Source organism: Salvelinus fontinalis, chromosome 29 (assembly GCF_029448725.1).
Source record: "Salvelinus fontinalis isolate EN_2023a chromosome 29, ASM2944872v1, whole genome shotgun sequence".
Lineage (NCBI taxonomy): Eukaryota > Metazoa > Chordata > Actinopteri > Salmoniformes > Salmonidae > Salvelinus > Salvelinus fontinalis.
The window spans coordinates 19,742,422-19,764,635 of record NC_074693.1 but is presented as its reverse complement, the minus strand read 5'-3'; the positions used below and the strand labels follow the sequence as shown (position 1 = coordinate 19,764,635).

Here is a 22,214-nt window from a genome sequence, read left to right as displayed (position 1 = left end):
AAACGTATCTTATAAAAAACAATCAATCTTCACATAATCACTAGTTAACTACACATGGTTGATGATATTACTAGTTTATATACCTGGTCCTGTGTTGCATATAATCAATGCGGTGCCTGTTAATTTATCATCGAATCACAGCCTACTTCGCCAAACGGGTGATGATTTTACAAGCGCATTTGCGAAAAAAGCACTGTCGTTGCACAAATGTACCTAACCATAAACATCAATGTCTTTATTAAAATCAATACACAAGTATATATTTTTAAACCTGCATATTTAGTTAATGTTGCCTATAACATGATTTTTTCTTTTTAACTAGGGAATATTGTGTCACTTCTCTTGTGTTCTGTGCAAGCAGAGTCAGGGTATATGCAGCAGTTTGGGCCGCCTGGCTCGTTGCGAACTGTGTGAAGACCATTTCTTCCTAAAAAGACCGTAATTAATTTGCCAGAATTGTACATAATTATGACTTAACATTGAAGGTTGTGCAATGTAACATCAATATTTAGACTTAGGGATGCCACCTGTTAGATAAAATACGGAACGGTTCGGTATTTCACTGAAAGAATAAACCTTTTGTTTTTGAAATGATAGTTTCCGGATTTTACCATATTAATGACCGAAGGCTCGTATTTCTCTGTGTTATTATATTATAATTAAGTCTATGATTTGATAGAGCAGTCTGACTGAGCGGTGGTAGGCAGCAGCATGCTCGTAAGCACTCATTAAAACAGCACTTTCCTGCATTTGCCAGCAGCTCTTCGCTGTGCTTCAAGCATTGCGCTGTTTAGGACTTCAAGCCTATCTACTCCTGAGATTAGGCTGGCAATACTATAGTGGCTATAAGAACATCCAATAGTCAAAGGTATATGAAACACAAATGGTAGAGAGAAATAGTCCAATAATAACTACAACCTAAAACTTCTTACCTGGGAATATTGAAGACTCATGTTAAAAGGAACCACCAGCTTTCATATGTTCTCATGTTCTGAGCAAGGAACTTAAACGTTAACTTTTTTTCATGGCACATATTGCACTTTTACTTTCTTCTCCAACACTGTGTTTTTGCATTATTTAAACCAAATTGAACATGTTTCATTATTTATTTGAGACTAAATATATTTATTTTTTTAAGTTAAAATAAGTGTTCATTCAGTATTGTTATAGTTGTCATTATTATTATTATTATTATTATTATATATATATATCATAATCGGTCGACCTCTACTAGAAATGTGAACCCACTACCAACGTGTTGATAAGTTGGTTTAACCAGAGGAACCGGTAGAGTAATGTCAAATGTAATTCTATTTAACATTACGGCTTGGTGAGGCTCTGAAAGGACCATATCCAAATGAGCACACAGCAATGTTTCCAATCGTACCTAGTAAGCATTAGCTAGCTATTAGTGGCTGATGTACTAGGCTAGGATTGAGTAAGAATAGGAGGTGGGGCTGATGGTCCAACATGATCCAGTCTTAATGTAAACCTACACCGTGAAATAAAGACGGATTGTGGCCGAACAGAGACTTCAGAGTTTTGCTACCCTTTAGCAGCAGAGATTTCTATTGATGCTTCTGCTTAAATTTACCCTGTATTTTGCCAAGCAGTGTACCAACCACGTCTTCTCTGTTTCTCCAGTGTTTGACTACAGCTACAGGGACTATGTCCTGTCGTGGTATGTGCCGCTGAGCCGCGACGAGGGACAGCTCTACCAGATGCTGTCAGAGGACTTCTGGGAGATGGCCAAGCAGCTGCGGGGCCGCCTGGCAGACGTCGACATGGTCAACGTGGTCTGCAATGACACCGTCAAGACTCTCCATGCACACTTCTGTGACCTCAAGACGGCCAATACCAGGTATAGGAGTGTGTGTGTGGGAGGAGGAGGAGATCTGTTTGTGCTGTCTTGCCAAGTCATGTTGGTTTGACAACCATAGGAGTTAGGACAGCACAAACCGATCTGGGAGCAAGCAGCAGGCTAGAGGAGAGGTTCAGGGGCCCTAACATGGGCCTCTCTGGTCTGGTGAGAATATAGAGGTGGTCATCCTCACTCTGTAATACTCGGCATTACCCAGCTTCCCACTTTCCTCAGGAAAGGAGAGCAGCCTTGCTTATTTTAGTTTGTGGCCATGGAGCAAAGCTCGGGACAGGGTTCTTACTAAAACTTATGCTACTGGACTGGAGAGGATGCTTCTTCACTGTCTGACTGTTTTAGCTGTTTGGTTAACCCCTTTGGAAATTGGATATGGGCACGAACCGGCTCGAAGTCCATAACAAAAAGGGAGACAACGTGGAGATTAGGAATAACAAAAAATATATTTATTAACTGAAGTAACGTAAATACAATTAACTATGGTGTGTGTCGTCAGTAATCAGTAGCGTAAGTGAGTGGTTGCGTACATTAATGTGATAATGAGGGGTGTTGAAAGGTGCCAAAGCAAACAAACGGCCACAAAAATGCCACAACCAAAATCCAACAGTGTGTCTGCATGGAGAGAGCCCAGGTGTGTCCCATGTCGCTGACGGCCTTCCCTGCTCCCTCAGCCGACATCCTAATAAGGAAAACAAGAGAAAGAATACGGAAGACACAGTGGGAAGGTCGTCACAATATGAATTGGGCCAGATGTAAACTATAAAAAGCATATGCATGACCATGGTAGCAATTGAAAGAGAACACTTTGGAGATTATGGGGAAATTATCAGGACACAGCAGTTCACAAGACTTTAACCAAACATTACACTGATTTTATGTGTATTTTACATTTAATGTACTTTTCACAGCATTTGTCAATAACAAAATCTGAAAGTACTTTTTGGAGTAGGTGCAAGATGAGAAAAACGATAACAAGGGTTTGAGTGTGAGGTGTATCCAAGTTGCCACAGACCTCTTCAAACTGAACAGTTCCTAAGTCATTTCAATGAGCTTTTATGACTCAAGGAAAGAGCTTTCAGCTATCAGGTGCTTTTTTTAAGCTCTACTAGCTTTGCCATTGATGAACAGAAGCAAGTGCACGTGTAGTTTTTTGTTTGAAACACAGCCCTGCGTCCCCACCGTCACACAATTACTGTTGATTCTATCAGTCAAAACCCATGCATCCCTGTGAAGCAGAGAACGTGACCTCTGGCGTCATGTATAGCATGTTACTTTACAGCCACTGTGTTCCAATTTTGTTGCTTATCAATGACAAAATCTGCCGTTTTCAACCGTAAGGGATGAGCTACTGGTCAGTGTTTACGATACTGTACAGTCTCTGTTCCATTTGCCCCGGATATGTACACGTAGAAGTGGAGCTCACTCATAGGAAAGCAAGGACAGACAGGGAAATGGGGAAAGTATTCAGACCCCTTGACTTTTCCCCCCAAAAAATTACGTTACAGCCTTGTTCTAAAATGGATTGAATAAAAACACATGTCCTCCTCAATCTACACACAATATCCCATAATGACAAAGTGATAACAGGTTGTTCAATTTTTTTTGAAAATGTATTACAAATAAAAAACATACCTTATTTACATAAGTATTCAGACCCTTTGCTATGAGACTTGAATTTGAGCTCAGGTGCATCCTGTTTCCATTAATCATCCTTGAGATGTTTCTACAACTTGGAGTCCACCTGTGGTAAATTTTAATTGATTGGACATGATTTGGAAAGGCACACAACTGTCTATATAAGGTTCCACAGTTGACAGTGCACGTCAGAGCAAAAATCAGGCCATTAGGTTGGTTGGAATTGTCCGTAGAGCTCCGAGACAGGATTGTGTCGAGGCACAGATCTGGGAAGGGTACAAAACAATTTTTCCGGCATTGAAGATCCCCACGAACACAGTGGCCTCCATCATTCTTAAATGGAAGAAGTTTGGAACCACCAAGACTCTTCCTAGAGCTGGGCTATCAGGGAGGTGACCAAGAACCCGATGGTCACTCTGACAGAGCTCCGGAGTTCCTCTGTGGAGATGGGAGAACCTTCCAGAAGGACAGCCATCTCTGCATAACTCCACCAATCAGGCCTTTATGGTAGACTGGCCAGATGGAAGCAACTCCTTAGTAAAAGGTACATGACAGCCTGCTTGGAGTTTGCCAAAAGGCACCTAAAGGACTCTGACTGTGAGAAACAAGATTCTCTGGTCTGATGGAACCAAGATTGAACTCTTTGGCCTGGATGCCAAGCATCTCCTCTGGAAGAAACCTGGCACCATCCCTAAGGTGAAGCATGGTGGTGGCAGCATCATGCTGTAGGGATGTTTTTCAGTGACAGGGACTGGGAGACTAGTCATGATCGAGGGAAAGATGAACAGAGCAAAGTACAGAGATCCTTGATGAAAATCTGCTCCAGAGCTCTCAGAACCTCAGACTGGGGCAAAGGTTCACCTTCCATCAGGACAACGACCCGAAGCACATAGCCAAGACAACGCAGGAGTGGCTTCGGGACAAGTCTCTGAATGTCCTTGAGTGGCCCAGCCAGAGCCTGGACTTTAACCGGATCCAACTGTAGGAAGAGTCTGTAGAGACCAGAAAATAGCTGTGCTGCGACACTCCCCATCCAACCTGACAGAGCTTGAGGAACTGCAGAGAAGAATGGGAGAAACTCACAAAATACAGGTGTGCCAAGCTTGTAGCATCATACTCAAGTAATCGTTGCCAAAGGTGCTTCAACAAAGTACTGAGTAAAGGGTCTGAATTCTTATGTAAATGTGATTAAAAAAAAATTGCGTCGTCATTATGGAGTATTGTGTGTAGATTTAAGGGTGGACACACAATCTGATCAATTTTAGAATATGGCTGTAACATAACAAAATGTGGAAAAAGTCAAGGGGTCTGAATACTTTCCGAATGCCCTGTACTGTCTGAGCAGCGGAAGTCATAAAAAACAATTTAAATGTGTTCATTATGCCTTTTTAAAATAAGTTACTCACTTGTGACTGTCTGTCAGTTCATTTAGCTCCCGAAATGCATAGTGTTACTTACAATACAGTGAAGCAACCAATTAAGATATTATTTTCTATAAGCAATCCATTAGATACATTTTAACAGTAGGCCAGTTCCAAACAGTCAACATTGAAGCAGGGACTCTGCTCTCAGCTAGGTAACCTGTTGGAATTTAGAGCAAATGTCACTATTTGGAAAGACTTTGAGCAGGTAGGGTCCACAGTGAGCAAGCTGCTTCCCTTGGTTTCTGTACTGTGTGTGTCTCTGGCTCTGCATCTCACATTGACTTTGAAAGAAGGAAGAAAGTGGTCCTCATCCATCAACTGATAGTTTTATTGGATGCCGTTTGGGATGCATCCATTGTGTAATCTTCCTGTGCTAGATTAATATTGTGTATTATGGGGTATAATAATGTATTTTGTATGTTGCCAGTGCCACATTTTCTCTGTTCAGACAGAGCTACTCTAGCAGTCTGTGTCATGTCAGAGGTCCCTCTTGAACTTTAAATGAGGCTTTTCAGAAGTTCAGCCAGTCAGTCCTTCTCGCCCAAAGACTTCCAGCTGGAGATGCTGCTCATTATTTAGCACAGTGGATGCAGTTCTTTCCCAGCTTGTTTCAGATGCACTGACCAAAACTGCTGAGATATGTCTTTGCTATCATTAAATTGAAGACTTATAGTTTTTTCAAAGATTCTCTGTAATTAGTTATTACGCGATCAACTAAATAATAACGTAACTAATTAACTATGAATTTGGGAGCACCAGGGAAAGTAGTCAGATAACAAAGTTATAATTTCCCAATATAATCTTTCAGATATTTTCATATCTGATCAATAGTCTTCTGATTAATGATTTATTTATTTTACCTCACGTTAGTCTCATCCAAACGTCGTAAATTGTTGGTTATCTGCACGAACCCAGTCTTCACTATGAGTCATCCATACATCAATTGTCTTAAATCATTTATTTATTACTAACTAAGTAATTCACAGAAATGCATAAACAAACAAACTTAAAATATTTACATGAAATGATGGGAGAAATATGCCCTAGTGGGCTGAACCGGCATGGCGGCTTGTTAGACAAAGGGAAAATTGTGTTCGACTAAGAAGTCACTACAGAGTCCATAATTATAACAATTGACATGCTAATCCTTTACACATGAACGCTCACTCCTTCGGGAACAATTGCAATCAATATATATATATTTATTTACGCTCAGTGTGTCGTCTTGATCGCTGGAGAAAAGTTTGTTTCTGTTGATTCTTCTGTCTTGGTTATTGTGGATAGTTCAGAGTGACATTCGTTATAGAATGAATGTTTCGGCGGTTGTCTTTCTTCGCGTTCAATGATACCGAATTCCTAGCTGCAGACTAGTAGTCAATATCAAAGACGTGTTCTTATTCGTCTAGGAGTTTAACCACGTGGTATGGTTAAAGATTCAGCAATGGTACTTAACCTTTGTTCTCCTCCTATGGAGAAAAAACATGGTCTACTGATAATTTCTCAGAGTTGGGTTTTAATCGGAATTGCAGAGAGGGGCTGTCCCAGGATGTCTGACCCAACTGGCTCAGGGGCGGGTCCTCGGATTTAGTTCAAATCAAAAGGGATTTGTATTTTTCTTCATTAAACAGTCCAAAATCATATTACACAATTATACAAACAGTATCATACTCACTCATTTATTTTATACAACAAACAGATGTAAACCTCATATCTGAGGTTATTATACAAACAGCGGTATGGTAATGTAGCCACACAGTCTCCCATGAGTTTCCCACATTGTGACAAACGGACCGGTTAATAGCTGGAATCTTCACCGATCTTTAATACTTTTGCAGGAACATGAAATCTGTTCGTACCTCAAGTTCTGTGAGGTGGAATAAAACCCTCTGTCCTGTTTACCCTTTACCCCTGTTTGGCCATGAGGAGATTCTCAGGAATTTACGACGTCTCTCTGTGACCACAGCATGGGTTGAAGGAGGAAAGGGGGAGGCAGGGAGTGGCAGGGAGAGGGGGATGGGCTTTATGTACCTAAACAGGCAACGTCATGACAGATACATCTGCCCCCCCAGAGTTCCCTGCCCCCCCAGAGCTCCCATGACATTGTTCTATGATGGGTTTGTCACTTGTCTTTTTTAAGACTGCAGCTTTATTTACACAAAGATGATGCTCACTTTGACAAACCCATCATAGTGAATGGATAGTCTTAAGTAGGGGTGAGTGTGTTTTGTTCAAAGCACACTTCTGTATGTAGGCTTTCCAGTAAATGCACACTTATGTCATGCCTGGTGTCATGCCTCATTAAAATGAAAGAGCTGTGACTGCAGTATGGATCAGTATCAACTATGTTCTCTCCAGCATCTCTGTACAGAGATATGTCATGAGGACAGATTGCCCTCTAAAGCTGAATACCAAATCTCTGGTGGCTGACCAGCCTTTATCCTGCTTGGAGTCCGATTGGGGGGGAAAAACTAAGCGCTACAATTAATTCCATTGATTTGTCTAAGTTTATCAGCAGTAATCAGCTTACACAAAGATACTGGCATTGCCTGTGCAGTAAGGAAACGCTCCTCTGTAGTGTGCAGAACAAAAAAGTTAATGTAGGAGACAGCAGGGTGTGCTCTGTGATGAGCCCCACCCTTCTCTAACCCCCCCCCCTCTCCCAGGCAGGAGGAGTTGCCCAAGCCCTTCCCCCTTCACCAGTGTCTGCAGAGCCCTGAGGAGGAGCTACGGTTCCTGCGCTGCTGTGCCCGCCTGCTCATGCTGTGCCTGCTGCCCACACGAGACGCCCGCTCCTACAGCCTGCGCGTGGTTCTAGTGGAGGTTATCACCACCAAAGGTACACAGACAGCCAGGGACACACCGTCCTCTCTCTAAAGCTCATCCATTATTCATTCAACACAGGGACTGATTCACTATGCGTCCCAAATTGCACCCTATACCCTTTATTATGCACTACTTTTGACCAGGGCCCAAAACCTATGGGAAATTGTGTTCCAAATGGCACCCTTACGCAGTGAATTGGAAATCTATTTCATGCAACACTGGCATGATGAGCAATGATGTGGGCTGGATGATGTGCCAGAGCTCAAACTGAATGACTTGTCAGCTACTGTATTTATGCTGTTAGGAGGAGGGGAAATGCTCTCGCATGCTTCTCGCTGTACTAACCAAAAAACAACAGGGAACAACCAGATAGTTGCTGGTGTTAAAATATTAATGACTCTAGACTGTCTCTGAAGACGTCATGTGATGCCATATGGAAAAGCAAAAGGCAACACCAATCAGAAAAGACTGTTTCACAACAGGGTTTTACTTACTTGTGAACTGACTTGCTGTGCCATCACAGATGTGGTTCTGTTAATAGCAGTGAAGGCTGCCTGACTGCAGACCAAGGAGGCAGAGCTAAATGGGCTGTCAAGAAGGTGTGGGGGCGATTTTGTTTATCTTGCAGGCACAGATGGATGACAAAAATATACTTCCAGACCCCTAATTATATCTTCATTACCACCGTTACTTAGCAACATCCCTCCTTCAAGGTACTGAACATGTTAGATTTACACCGTTTTTTTTACCTCCACTCTCCTGTCATGGTGTTGGTGAGGTTCTGTTATACCTCCACTCTCCTGTCATGGTGTTGGTGAGGTTCTGTTATACCTCCACTCTCCTGTCATGGTGTTGGTGAGGTTCTGTTATACCTCCACTCTCCTGTCATGGTGTTGGTGAGGTTCTGTTATACCTCCACTCTCCTGTCATGGTGTTGGTGAGGTTCTGTTATACCTCCACTCTCCTGTCATGGTGTTGGTGAGGTTCTGTTATACCTCCACTCTCCTGTCATGGTGTTGGTGAGGTTCTGTTATACCTCCACTCTCCTGTCATGGTGTTGGTGAGGTTCTGTTATACCTCCACTCTCCTGTCATGGTGTTGGTGAGGTTCTGTTTTAAGAGCATCCAAAATGCTCAACGTTACTGCTCGACATTAGTGCTGCTCGACATTAGTCAGATGTTATCAGATTTCAATGCTATTGTTTCACATGTTATCAGTTTTAGGGGGGCATTTGTTCATTTTTTGTAATTTGTTTATTTTATTTGATCTCACATCAAAGTGATACGATTTGAGGATAGAATACAATGTCCCTTTGTTCAAGAAATTAAATCTAACTGAGCTCAACCAGGCTCTAGTACTTCTATGGGTTTCCATGGAGGACTGACTGGATGTAGAGAGGTGTACCTCCCAAATGGCACCCTATTTCCAATGTAGTGCACTACTTTTGAACAGTGCATAGGGCATTGTTCAAAAGTAGTGCACTCTGTAGGAAATAGGGTGCCATTTTGTACACAACCAGAGAGGGTGAAGTTTGGGGAAATGTACTGACCGCTGCCCTCTGTACCAAGGCTGGGGGCTGCCTGGAGTGGCCAATCTGATTCCATTTGCCAGAGATTATCTATGAAATCACCATTTAGAAAGCCATTCCACCAGCTATGTGTGAGGAATCTGATAGTTTGCTTTGCATCACAGCAGCACAGCACTCAGAAATGTTTGCAGGTTTGGTGCAAGGGGGGGGAATCCCTGCTCTACAAAGTGCACTCCTTATGGGCCCTGGTCAAAAGCAATGCATTATATAGTGAAAAGGGAGACATTTTGGACATAGCCCTGGCCTACTGCCTGCCAGCCTTTACCTGTTCAGCTGTTTACGGCTTCTTGCGTAAGCATGTATGAGTCACCCCTTCCCTTATAAAACATTTATCTCCTCCATAAAAATGAAATGTGAAGAAGCCCACTAAGATAGCCAGTGATATCTGAAGGCAGTCCAGACATGCCATTGTAATAAAGGTAATCCAGGATAGTGTGTGGTTGAGGAAGAGAGGAGGCTTTTACATTCAATGGCTCTTTAGTTTGTGCTTGTGTCAGAGGATGTCACTTTACAATATTAGCTAGTTCTCGTGTGTGTGTGTCTAAATGATTAAGCTGGAGCATGCCACACTATAAGCCTGTTTTCTACTGTGTGTGTGTGCAGTGCTGAAGCCGCTGGTGGAGGTGCTGAGTGACCCAGACTTCCTGAACCTTATGCTGCTTTCTCAGCTGGAGCACCGCGAACAGCTCAACGAGCACCACAAGAAGGCCTATACCTACGCCCCGTCCTACGAGGAGTTCATCAAGCTCATCAGCTCCTCCTCAGACATCGACTTCCTCAAACAGCTCAGGTACGGACAGAACCCTCCCCAACCCTCCTCCTACTAGTGCTTCTGCGTGTGGCTCGTATGTGTGTCGATGTCCTGACTGACACAGAAGATCTCCAGTTTTCTCATTAGCCATGCCGACACGTACACCTCAACCACGCTGTCTCGTGTCACCTCGACTTGCGTGCGTCATCATACCAACACGTCACACCGTCTCTCCCCTTTAGTGCTGAGAGATTAGTGCTTTTTGAAGCCCGTCGGTTTGTGTTTTTTATTTTATTTTTATTATTATCAATTTAAATGTTTTAAACAATACATGCATTATGTGGGTTCAATGCTGTAACAGCACAAAACAAGATGGTAGTGAGTGACTGCGCTTTACTATCACTTATTAGGCTCTAACCACAATTTATTCACAATACTTTAATAAAATATTTCAGTTGTGTATGTTAGTTATTTTATTCCAAGTCATCATCTCATCTATGCTCAGGCAGTATCAGCCAGACAGCCTTTTATCTCAGTGCTCCCAAAAGAGTCATCAATGGAGTCATCCTGGCTAGCTGCCTGCTGTCTGACGACAAACACTATTTCAGTAGTACTTCAAAGTAGATAAGTCATACTTTTTAAAACTGCTAAATAACAACTATCAATCAATTAGATGTATTGTTGGGTAGAGATGCCTAACAACCGCTGTATCTGTCTGCCGCCCCCACAGGCATGCTTGCCCAGCAAGAACCAATGAGAACAGGCAGCTGTAGGCGCAATGGATTCTGGTCATTGTAGTTAATTACCATGTTTTCTGAGCTTAACTATGATGAGTTGGACAACATGTCCCAGAGAGATCTCTCTAGACAAAAGGTGCGTTGAGCACACAGAAAAAAGCCCAAACTAAATGGAATTCAAATAATTAAAGCAACTTCGGTCAATTAGTTATTTAAAAAACTAAATGTAATTTAATTGCTGAGCACTACTCACCTTAAGCCACCCTGAGTGACAAACCTGTGTGTTTGTGAGCCTCTATATACCTGCTTCTCTGTGTCCCTAAGCATAGAGAGCTCTCCTGTCTGACAGCCTCATTCGTGATTCCCTCTCCCCTTGTCACAGCCCTGTGTTTCTCTGTCATTGACATACAGCGCAGCTTTTCATGAAATGACACTAGGACCAAAACAATCCCTGGCTGCAGCCTCGGATCAGGATGCTTTACCTCCTCTTGGTGTTCAGCTCTCCTGCAGGCTACAGTCATTACTCCCTCCCTCCAGCGCCACACTCTTATGAGCCATGCCAACCTGACGAAGATTCTTGTAGGATCTAAACATTGTTTGTTAGTTAATAAAGGTACGTGGTGGAGCTTGTGTTAGTGAATAAGGTACGTGGTGGAGCTTGTGTTAGTGAATAAGGTACGAGGTGGAGCTTGTGTCAGTGAATAAAGGTACGTGGTGGAGCTTGTGTTAGTGAATAAAGGTACAAGGTGGAGCTTATGTTAGTGAATAAGGTACGTGGTGGAGCTTGTGAATGTGCAGGCTCTATTTTATTAAGTCAGCCTGTCGACCTAACACCGCGACGCTGGCTGGCAGGGTCAGCCTGTCGACCTAACACGTGACGCTGGCTGGCTGGCTGGGTCAGCCTGTCGACCTAACACCGCGACGCTGGCTGGCTGGCTGGGTCAGCCTGTCGACCTAACACCGCGACGCTGGCTGGCTGGCTGGGTCAGCCTGTCGACCTAACACCGCGACGCTGGCTGGCTGGCTGGGTCAGCCTGTCGACCTAACACCGCGACGCTGGCTGGCTGGCTGGGTCAGCCTGTCGACCTAACACCGCGACGCTGGCTGGCTGGCTGGGTCAGCCTGTCGACCTAACACCGCGACGCTGGCTGGCTGGCTGGGTCAGCCTGTCGACCTAACACCGCGACGCTGGCTGGCTGGCTGGGTCAGCCTGTCGACCTAACACCGCGACGCTGGCTGGCTGGCTGGGTCAGCCTGTCGACCTAACACCGCGACGCTGGCTGGCTGGCTGGGTCAGCCTGTCGACCTAACACCGCGACGCTGGCTGGCTGGCTGGGTCAGCCTGTCGACCTAACACCGCGACGCTGGCTGGCTGGCTGGGTCAGCCTGTCGACCTAACACCGCGACGCTGGCTGGCTGGCTGGGTCAGCCTGTCGACCTAACACCGCGACGCTGGCTGGCTGGCTGGGTCAGCCTGTCGACCTAACACCGCGACGCTGGCTGGCTGGCTGGGTCAGCCTGTCGACCTAACACCGCGACGCTGGCTGGCTGGCTGGGTCAGCCTGTCGACCTAACACCGCGACGCTGGCTGGCTGGCTGGGTCAGCCTGTCGACCTAACACCGCGACGCTGGCTGGCTGGCTGGGTCAGCCTGTCGACCTAACACCGCGACGCTGGCTGGCTGGCTGGGTCAGCCTGTCGACCTAACACCGCGACGCTGGCTGGCTGGCTGGGTCAGCCTGTCGACCTAACACCGCGACGCTGGCTGGCTGGCTGGGTCAGCCTGTCGACCTAACACCGCGACGCTGGCTGGCTGGCTGGGTCAGCCTGTCGACCTAACACCGCGACGCTGGCTGGCTGGCTGGGTCAGCCTGTCGACCTAACACCGCGACGCTGGCTGGCTGGCTGGGTCATAAGGGATCATAGCTTTCACTTGGTCCGTCTCATGGACAGAGCATGTTTTCCTAATGTTTTGTACACTCAGTGTCCATACATACACTACCGTTCAAAAGTTTGGGGTCACTTAGAAATGTCCTTGATTTTGAAAGAAAAGCACTTTTTTTTTTTTGTCCATTTTTAAAATGACATCAAATTGATCAGAAATACAGTGTAGATATTGTTAATGTTGTAAATGACTTATAGCTGGAAACGCCAGATTTTATGGAATATCTACATAAGCGTAATTTCCCATTATCAGCAACCATCACTCCTGTGTTCCAATGGCATGTTGTGTTAGCTAATCCAAGTTTAGCATTTTAAAAGGCTAATTGATCATTAGAAAACACTTTTGCAATTATGTTAGCACAGCTGAAAACGGTTGTTCTGATTAAAGAAGCAATAAAACTGTCCTTTAGACTTGTTGATTGTCTGGAGCATCAGCATTTGTGGGTTCGATTACAGGCTCAAAATGGCCAAAAACAAAGAACTTTCTTCTGAATCTCGTCAGTCTATTCTTGTTCTGAGAAATGAAGGCTATTCCATGCGAGAAATTGCCAAGAAACTGAAGATCTGGTGCAACGCTGTTTACTACTCCCTTCACAGAACAGAGCAAACTGGCTCTAACCAGAATAGAAAGAGGAGTGGGAGGCCCCGGTGCACAACTGAGCAAGAGGACAAGTACATTAGTGTCTAGTTTGAGAAACAGACGCCTCAAGTCCTCAACTGGCAGCTTCATTAAATAGAACCCGCAAAACACCAGTCTCAAAGTCAACAGTGAAGAGGCGACTCCGGGATGCTGGCCTTCTAGGCAGACAGGCCAATAAAAAGAAAACATTAAGATGGGGAAAAAGAACACAGACACTAGACAAAGGAACTCTGTCCTGCTTGATTTTTGCTCTGATGTGCACTGTCAACTGTGGGACTTTATATAGACAGGTGTGTGCCTTTCTACAGGTTGACTCCAAGTTGTAGATGCATCTTAAGGATGATCAATGGAAACAGAATGCACCTCAGCTCAATTTCAAGTCTCAAAGCAAAGGGTTTGAATACTTACAACAAAAAGACCTTATTTACGTATTTTTATACATTTACAAAAATGTCTGAACCTGTTTTCGCTTTGTCATTATGGGGTATTGTGTGTAGATTGAGGATATTTAAAAATAAATAAATACATTTTAGAATACCGTAACTTTTTCCACATTTTGTTAAGAGGTCTGAATAGTTTCCGAAGTGTGTGTGTGTGTGCGCACACACCGGTTAAATAATTATTTTTAAGCTTTGAGACAATTTGAGAGCTGTATTGTATGTGTGCCATTCAGAGGGTGAATGGGCCAGACAAAATATTTAAGTGCCTTCGAACAGAGTATGGTAGAAGGTGCCAGGCGCACTTGTTTGTATCAAGAACTGCAACGCTGCTGAGTTTCATACTCGCACACAGGAAACTTCCACCACCCAAATGACATCCAGCCAACTTGACACAACTGTGGGAAGCGTTGGAGTCAACATGGGCCAGCATCCCTGTGGAACACTTTTGACACCTTGTAGAGTCCATGCCCTGACGAATTCAGGCTGTTCTGAGGGTAAAAGGGGGTTGCAGCTCAATATTAGGATGGTGTTGCTAATGTTTTTTACACTCAGTGTACATGCATACATAAATACAGTGCCTTCAGAAAGTATTCATGCCCCTTGACTTATTCCAGATTTTGTTACAGCCTGAATTCAAATTTTAATAAAGAACTTCTTACCCATTTACACACAATACCCCATAATGACCAACTGTAAGTATTCACACCCCATTTGCTATGACACTTCAAATTGAGCTCAGGTGCATCTAATACATTTTTTAATCATCCTTGAAATGTCACTACAGCTTGATTGGAGTCCACCTGTGACCAGTTTCAATTGTTTGGATGTGATTTACAAACACACATGTCTACACAAGGTCCCACAGTTGACAGTGCATGTCAGAGCAGAAACTATACCATGCAGTCCAAGAAACTGTCTGTAGTTCTGAGAGAATTGTGATGAGGCATATATCTGGGGAAGGTTTTAAAATAATTTGTAAAGTATTGAACGTTTCCAAGAGCACAGTGGTCTCCATCGGGAAATTGAGAAAAAAAATATGGAACTACCCAAACTCTGACTAGACCTGGCCGTCTGACCAAACTGAGCAACCGGGCAATAAGACCTTTGTCAGGGAGGTGACCAAGAACCCAACGACCACTCTGACAGAACTACAGAGTTCCTTGGCTGAGATAGGAGAACCTGCCAGAAGGACAACAGTCTCCACAGCACTGCACGTGACCGCTGCTCCCCATCTAACTTAACAGAGCTTGAGAAAATATGCAATGAAGAATGGGGGGAAAATCCAGATGTGCAAAGCTTATACAGACATACCCAAGATGACTCAAAGCTGCAATCACCACCAAAGGTATTCTACAAAGTATTGACTCGGGTGTGAATACTTATGCAAATTATTTTTGTATTTCATTTTAATTAAGTTTGCAAACATTTCTAAACATGTTTTTACTTCGTCATAATGGGGTATTATGTGCAGATGGGTGAGATTTTTTTTTTTTATTGAATCCATTTTGAATTCAGGCTATAATACAAGATGTGGAATAAGTCAAGGGGTATAAATACTTTCTGAAGGCGCTGTGCATGCAGCTGGTGTTCAGCCTGCCGTGTGCATGACGATCAGAAACTGCATTAGAGGACGGATGTATACATCCCAAATGGCACCCTATTCCCAATCGTCTGCTACTTTTGACCAGAGCCCTATGGTAGTGAACTCTATAGGGATGAGGGTGCCATTTGGGATGCAGCCATTGAATGCCCTGTAGTTACTAGTGTATGATAAATCAGCAAAGCATCTTATAATACCTGATCCATCACAACTGTGGATCAGTCCAATCTTTCTGTATGGCACTCTCAAAGGCAACGATTTCATATGCTTTAATCGTTAAAACTAGTCATGTTCTCCACATCAATCACAAGATATAGACCCTTTATTTCTTTCGTTGCCAATTTGAAGCTATATTGATCCAATTGTAAACAATTTTTTTCTTAGGCACTCTGAGCCTTGGCAATGTTCTCTTGTATTAAGCAGCTGGCTAAAATGTTGCAAGGACAGCCTGCTACATTATCTAAGGATGACTCATATGTATCTACTGTTGGTAGTCTGTTTACCAGAGGTGTCTGATCTTATTCTCAGTTACGGAAATCATTTTGGCTAATGTGTTTGTTCTCTTGCCGTGTCCAACAGTTTAAACCAGTGGATTTACTTTTTAGGCATTTAACAGAGGCTCTTTATCAGAGCCGACTTACAGGAGCAATTAGGGATAAGTGCGTTGCATAAGGGCACATCGGCGGATTCGAACCAGCGAACTTTTTGTTATTGGCCCAACGCTCTTAACCGCTAGGCTACCTGTTGGATATAAGGCTTTTCACTTGCGAGATAATTGCAGTATCCAGACAGCTAAATGAGCTAGCTTAGCATGGTAGATGTAACCATATTTAAGCCCACTGATGACGAAGAGCTCTAGCTTAAATTACACTGAACCTGCCCTGTCCGTATACCTTACTGCTGGGTTTCCATGGGAACTGAGCTTCAGTAAGATGACATGTACTGTAGCAAAGCGCTTTATCAGGGAATCAAGAACAGGGTTTTATATCAGTGTAACAGGCCTCTAAAACAGGAGGGGTTTATCGGTATAACAGGTCTCTAAAACGGTGGTCATCACTGTAACGGGGGTTTTACATCACTGTAACAGGAGGGTTTTACATCACAATTGTTTCTATTGTCCAAGTGTTTAAACACCTTGATTGTTTATTCAAATATGTACCGGTAATACAAATCTCAACTTCTTTTGGGTCTGTTTTATTCCACTATAATGCTCCAGGGCTCATTTTTTTTTAAGCATTTTGGCATGTTTTTATAGAATTGGAAAATAAAACATTTTATAAAGCTAACGTCCCTTATCACTACAACATGTCTCTAAAACAAGGGTGTTTATATCACTGTAATACACAGCAAATACTTCAATTGTTTAAGCATATGTTGCAGAACAGTGAATATTGACAAAACATTGCTTAAATGGGTCAGGGGTTAGCCAACATATACTCAAAACAGACATGTTTTCAAGTTCAATGCAAACATTTATAAAATATGGTAAATGAATCATTTAAATCAGCCTATTCCCTATATAGTCCACTGCTTTTGACCAGAGACTTGGGCCCTGGTTAAATGTATTTTACTATATAGGGAATAGTGTTCCATTTGGGACACAGTGTTCCCATACAGGCAGTGGTTGATGATGCCTTCACTGACTATTTTGTGCTGTATTGTGTCAATACCCCGTAATGACAAATCAAAAACGGGTTTTTAGAATTTTTTGTTAATGTATTAAGCGATTACAGCCTTGAGTCCTCTTGGGTATTTGGAGTTTCTCCCATTTTTCTCTGCAGATCCTCTCAAGCACTGTCAGGTTGGATGGGGAGTGTTGCTGCACAGCTATTTTCAGGTCTCACCAGAGATGTTCAAGTCCGGGCTCTGGCTGGGCCACTCAAGGACGCCCCAGTCTGAGGTCCTGAGTGCTCTGGAGCAGGGTTTCATCAAGGTTCTCTCTGTACTTTGCTCCGTTCATCTTTCCCTCGATCCTGACTAGTCTCCCATTTCCTGCTGCTGAAAAACATCCCCACAGCATGATGCTGCCACCACCATGCTTCACAGTAGGGGTGGTGCCAGCTTTCCTCCAGATGTGACGCTTGGCATGGAAGGTTCTATTTCCACAGAGAAACTCTAGAGCTCTTTCAGAGTGGCCACTGGGTTCTTGGTCACCTCCCTGACCAAGACCCTTCTCCCCCAATTGCTCAGTTTGGCTGGGCTGCCAGCTCTAGGAAGAATCTTGGTGGTTCATAACTTCTTCCAGTTATGAATGCTGAAGGCCACTGGGTTCTTGGGGACCTTCAATGCTGCAGAAGTCTTTTGGTACCCTTCCCCAGATCTATGCCTCGACACAATCCTGTCTCGGAGCTCTTTTTATGTAGACAGATGTGTGCCTTTCCAAATCATGTCCAATCCATTTGAATTTACCACAAGTGGACGCCTGTTGTAGAAACAGATGAAGGATGCTCATTAGGAACAGGATGCACCTGAGCTCAATTTCCAGTCTCATAGCAAAGGGAATGATGTAAATAAGGTATTTCTAAAAACCCGTTTTTGCTTTGTCATTATGGGGTATTGTGCGTAGATAGATGAGAAATGTTTTATTTAATCCATTTCAGAATAAGGCTGTAACGTAACAAAATGTGGAAAAAGTCAAGGGGTCTGAATAGTTTCCGAATGCACTGTATGTATGAAGCACTGTATGGCTAATACTCTATGTAATGTTAGTGACGTGTTGCATGTGTGTCTACGTCAGTCTTAAGATGACATGCTGTATGACACAAATATTATTTCCTGATGGATACAATGGTTATCATCCCAATCATATCTACCCATATCCAAGGTCACATGGCCTTGAACTACCCTCAGCATTACTTGTAGTTGACTGCAATGAGGTAATTACATGCAAACCAGTCTGTCTGTGAGAGTGCCAGAGGGAGCAATATTCCATGCTAAATATTCAACACCATTCTATGGGGCCCTGCAGTCTATTACATTTATTTGACGTCTCTGGTCATTTGAGGCGAGGCATGGTATGAGGCAGTGAGAACGCAAAACGATTGCAATTGGTGTCATCTCTACTTGCTTGGAGTCATCGTTTCATTGGCACTTTAATGGCTTATTTCACCTGTAATTGGGATGTGAAATTCAAACTAAATGTTCTCTGCACCACCATGGCTTTCCTACCTTCTGATACTTAACCATAAATGACATCCATCTTACTATTGTAACGGGTGGCTCTTTGGGCAGGCCTACAGGATGACGTCCTGTTTTCAATTATACTAATGGTACGGTAGTCCAGCTGAAACAACTCCTTTTTGTTCTTCCCGTCTCTTCTCCCTTCCTAACTTCTTCCTCTCTCTCCTTCTGTAGGTACCAGATCGTGGTGGAGATCATTCAGGCCACCACCATCAGCAGCCTCCCCCAGCTGAAGAAACAGAAAGGTAGGCCATGAACAACAACTCCACTGCCTCTAGTGAACAACCTTTAGCTACAGGCTGTGTTCTAGACCGTATTCACAAAGCATCAAGAGTAGGAGTGCTGATCTAGGATCAGGTCCCCCCCTGTCCATGTAATCTTATTTAATGTGAACTAAAAAGGAAAACTGATTCTAGATCAGCACTCCTACTCTGGGATGCTTTATGCGTACGGTTCCAGGCATATAACAGCTCTGATGTCAATGGAGTTTGATGTTGCATCTATGACTAAGAGCTATGATTGACAGCTGGGCAGTTACCAAGGCGTCGGCACAGTGATTATCCAGAGAAATTCACCGGAAATTTCCTATGAGGCAAAGGTTCTTTGAGCCAGTGAATGCATTAAAATGTTTCTCTCTCAGCAAGCTGCGACACTTTAATATTCTCTCTTTCTCAGCGAGCTGCGATGGGCAGTGGACTGGAAACTGACAGGCTGGAAGCTAAATGTCATTCACTGACTGATCTCTCACACAGCAGAAAGTAGAGGCTGCCGTTGTCAGTCTTCACCCTTTCTCAGATGAATTGAGCGATACGATTCAGAGAAAGAGGGGGGATGATTTGTATGTGATGAATGAGAAAGACATTGTGGCAACTCCAATGTGAGCTAAAAGCTGTTCACTTGATCCTCTGTCTCACCCCATCTGCCTCCCAGCCAGGCTTTCATTACCTCTGTACAGGGGGGAAATTGAGTTATGTTTGTAGAAGGGCAGATGATGTTTCCTCCACAACGTAGTGCATCATGTTCTCATTCACCCTCCTCTAGTCCATCCACAGACGCCATGTTGAAAATAGATGTAACATGAGTTGTCTGAATCATCCTAACACAGTAATGGGGATGGTGTGGAACTCAATCGTGTCAATTTATCTGAAGAATTCATGTCCCATCTCCTGTCTGTCTGAGACCTGCAGGGTTCTGTTGTTCTCTCTGTCTGAGGGAGCTAGTTTTATTGGTCTCAATACAAGGTTGATAAAGAATCTCTTCTCTCATGACTAATTGAAGTCCTGTGCCTTTGTCTTTGGTGTTCACTTTGATTAACCTATCAAATCTTTGGATTAAAGCATCTGTGGCCTCGGTGGAGGTATTTAACTGATCAACCGTATATTTTAAATATACTAAGATGTCCTCCGACAACTCGTCCCTACAGACAGTAAAGGGAAGGAGACTGCAGCCATGAAGGCCGACCTGCTCAGAGCACGCAACATGAAGCGCTACATCAACCAGCTGACTGTGGCCAAGAAGCAGTGTGAAAAACGCATCCGTCTCCTGGGAGGCCCCAACTACGAACAGCAGGAGGAGGGCTGCACGGACGAGGGAGAGGGGCCCCAGAGTCAGAGGGTATGACTACACACACACACACAGTGCCCAGTGTTGATGTTTGGCTGGGGTTTATGTCAGTCTGTCTGCAGTCCCTTTGCTCTAAACCCTCTAAATCTAAAAAACCCTCAACTCTCTAATCACAAAAAATGATATTGCTACATGCGCTGAATACAACAGGTGAAATGCTTACTTACAAGCCCTTAACCAACAATGCAGTTAAGAAAATATTTACTAAATAAACAAAGTTTTTAAAAAAGCAACACAATAAAATAACAGTAACGAGGCTATTTATAGGTAATATGTACATGTAGGTAGGAGTGCATAGATGATAAACAAAGAGTAGCAGCAGTGTAAAAAAAAAGGAGGGGGGGGGTCGGGGTCAATGCAAATAGTTTGGGTAGCCATTTGATTAACTGTTCAGCAGTCTTATAGCTTGGGGGTAGAAGCTGATCAGAAGCCTTTTGGACCTAGACTTGGTGCTCCGGTACTCCTTGTCATGTGGTAGCAGAGAGAACAGTCTATGACTAGGGTGGCTGGTGTCTTTGGCAATTTTTAGGGCCTTCCTCTGACACCGCCTGGTATAGAGGTCCTGGATGGCAAGAAGCTTGGCCACAGTGATGTACTGAGCCGTATGCTCTACCCTCTGTAGCGCTTTGCGGTTGGATGCCGAGCAGTTGCTATACCAGGCGGTGACGCAACCAATTAGGATGCGCTCGATGGTGCAGCTGTAGAACAGCATTCTTACGTATGTGTTCCTTTTGTCCAGGTGTGAAAGGGCAGTGTGGAGTGCAATAGAGATTGTGTCATCTGTGGATGTGTTGGGGTGGTATGCTAATTGGAGTGGGTCTAGGGTTTCTGTGAGGATGGTGTTGATGTGAGCCATGACCAGCCTTTCATGGCTACAGACGTGAGTGCTACGGGTTGGTAGTCATTTTTTTTATTTTATTTTTTATAAATTTTATCCCCTTTTCTCCCCAATTTTCGTGGTATCCAATCGCTAGTAATTACTATCTTGTCTCATCGCTACAACTCCCGTACGGGCTCGGGAGAGACGAAGGTCGAAAGCTATGCGTCCTCCGAAGCACAACCCAACCAAGCCGCACTGCTTCTTTAACACAGTGCGCCTCCAACCCGGAAGCCAGCCGCACCAATGTGTCGGAGGAAACACCGTGCACCTGGCCCCCCTTGGTTAGCGCGCACTGCGCCCAGCCCGCCACAGGAGTCGCTGGAGCGCGATGAGACAAGGAAGTCCCTACCGGCCAAACCCTCCCTAACCCGGACGACGCTGGCCCAATTGTGCGTCGCCCCACGGACCTCCCGGTCGCGGCCGGCTGCGACAGAGCCTGGGGGCGAACCCAGAGACTCTGGTGGCGCAGTTAGCACTGCGATGCAGTGCCCTAGACCACTGCCCCACCCGGGAGGCAGTAGTCATTTTAAGCAGGTTACCTTGGTGTTCTTGGGCACAGGGACTATGGTGGTCTGCTTGAAACATGTTGGTATTACAGACTCAGTCAGAGACCATTATAAAATGTCAGTGAAGCACTTGCCAGTTGGTCAGCGCATGCTCGGAGTACACGTCCTGCTAATCCCTCTAAACCAGGGGTCAATCTCATTCCATGTAGTGTCGGCTGGTCTTTGATTTTTTTACTTTCAATTAAGAACTCGACAACCAGGTGAGGGGAGTTCCTTACTAATTTGAGCTTACTTCATCAATCAAGTACAAGGGAGGAGCAAAAACCTGCAGACGATCGGCCCTCCGAGGAATGAGTTTGACACATGCTCTAAACCCTCTAAACTCTGACAAAGTGCCTGTAGCAGATGAAATCCTGTTTTATCACACGGCAGAACAGCCAAGACGGCAGAACAGCCAAGACGGCAGAACAGCCAAGACGGCAGAACAGCCAAGACGGCAGAACAGCCAAGACGGCAGAACAGCCAAGACGGCAGAACAGCCAAGACGGCAGAACAGCCATGTGTTTGT

General features: G+C 44.3%; 1 protein-coding gene across 1 annotated transcript in view; it reads left to right on the top strand.

Moving 5' to 3' along the window:
- Positions 1 to 22,214, top strand: part of snx25 (sorting nexin 25) — a 58,851-nt gene that overhangs the window by 6,476 nt on the left and 30,161 nt on the right. The window contains exons 3-7 of the mRNA XM_055888532.1: positions 1,645 to 1,861; positions 7,599 to 7,771; positions 9,950 to 10,136; positions 18,812 to 18,882; positions 20,061 to 20,251. Of these exons, the coding sequence (XP_055744507.1) occupies positions 1,645 to 1,861; positions 7,599 to 7,771; positions 9,950 to 10,136; positions 18,812 to 18,882; positions 20,061 to 20,251 (839 nt within the window). The remainder of the gene's footprint in view (positions 1 to 1,644; positions 1,862 to 7,598; positions 7,772 to 9,949; positions 10,137 to 18,811; positions 18,883 to 20,060; positions 20,252 to 22,214) is intronic.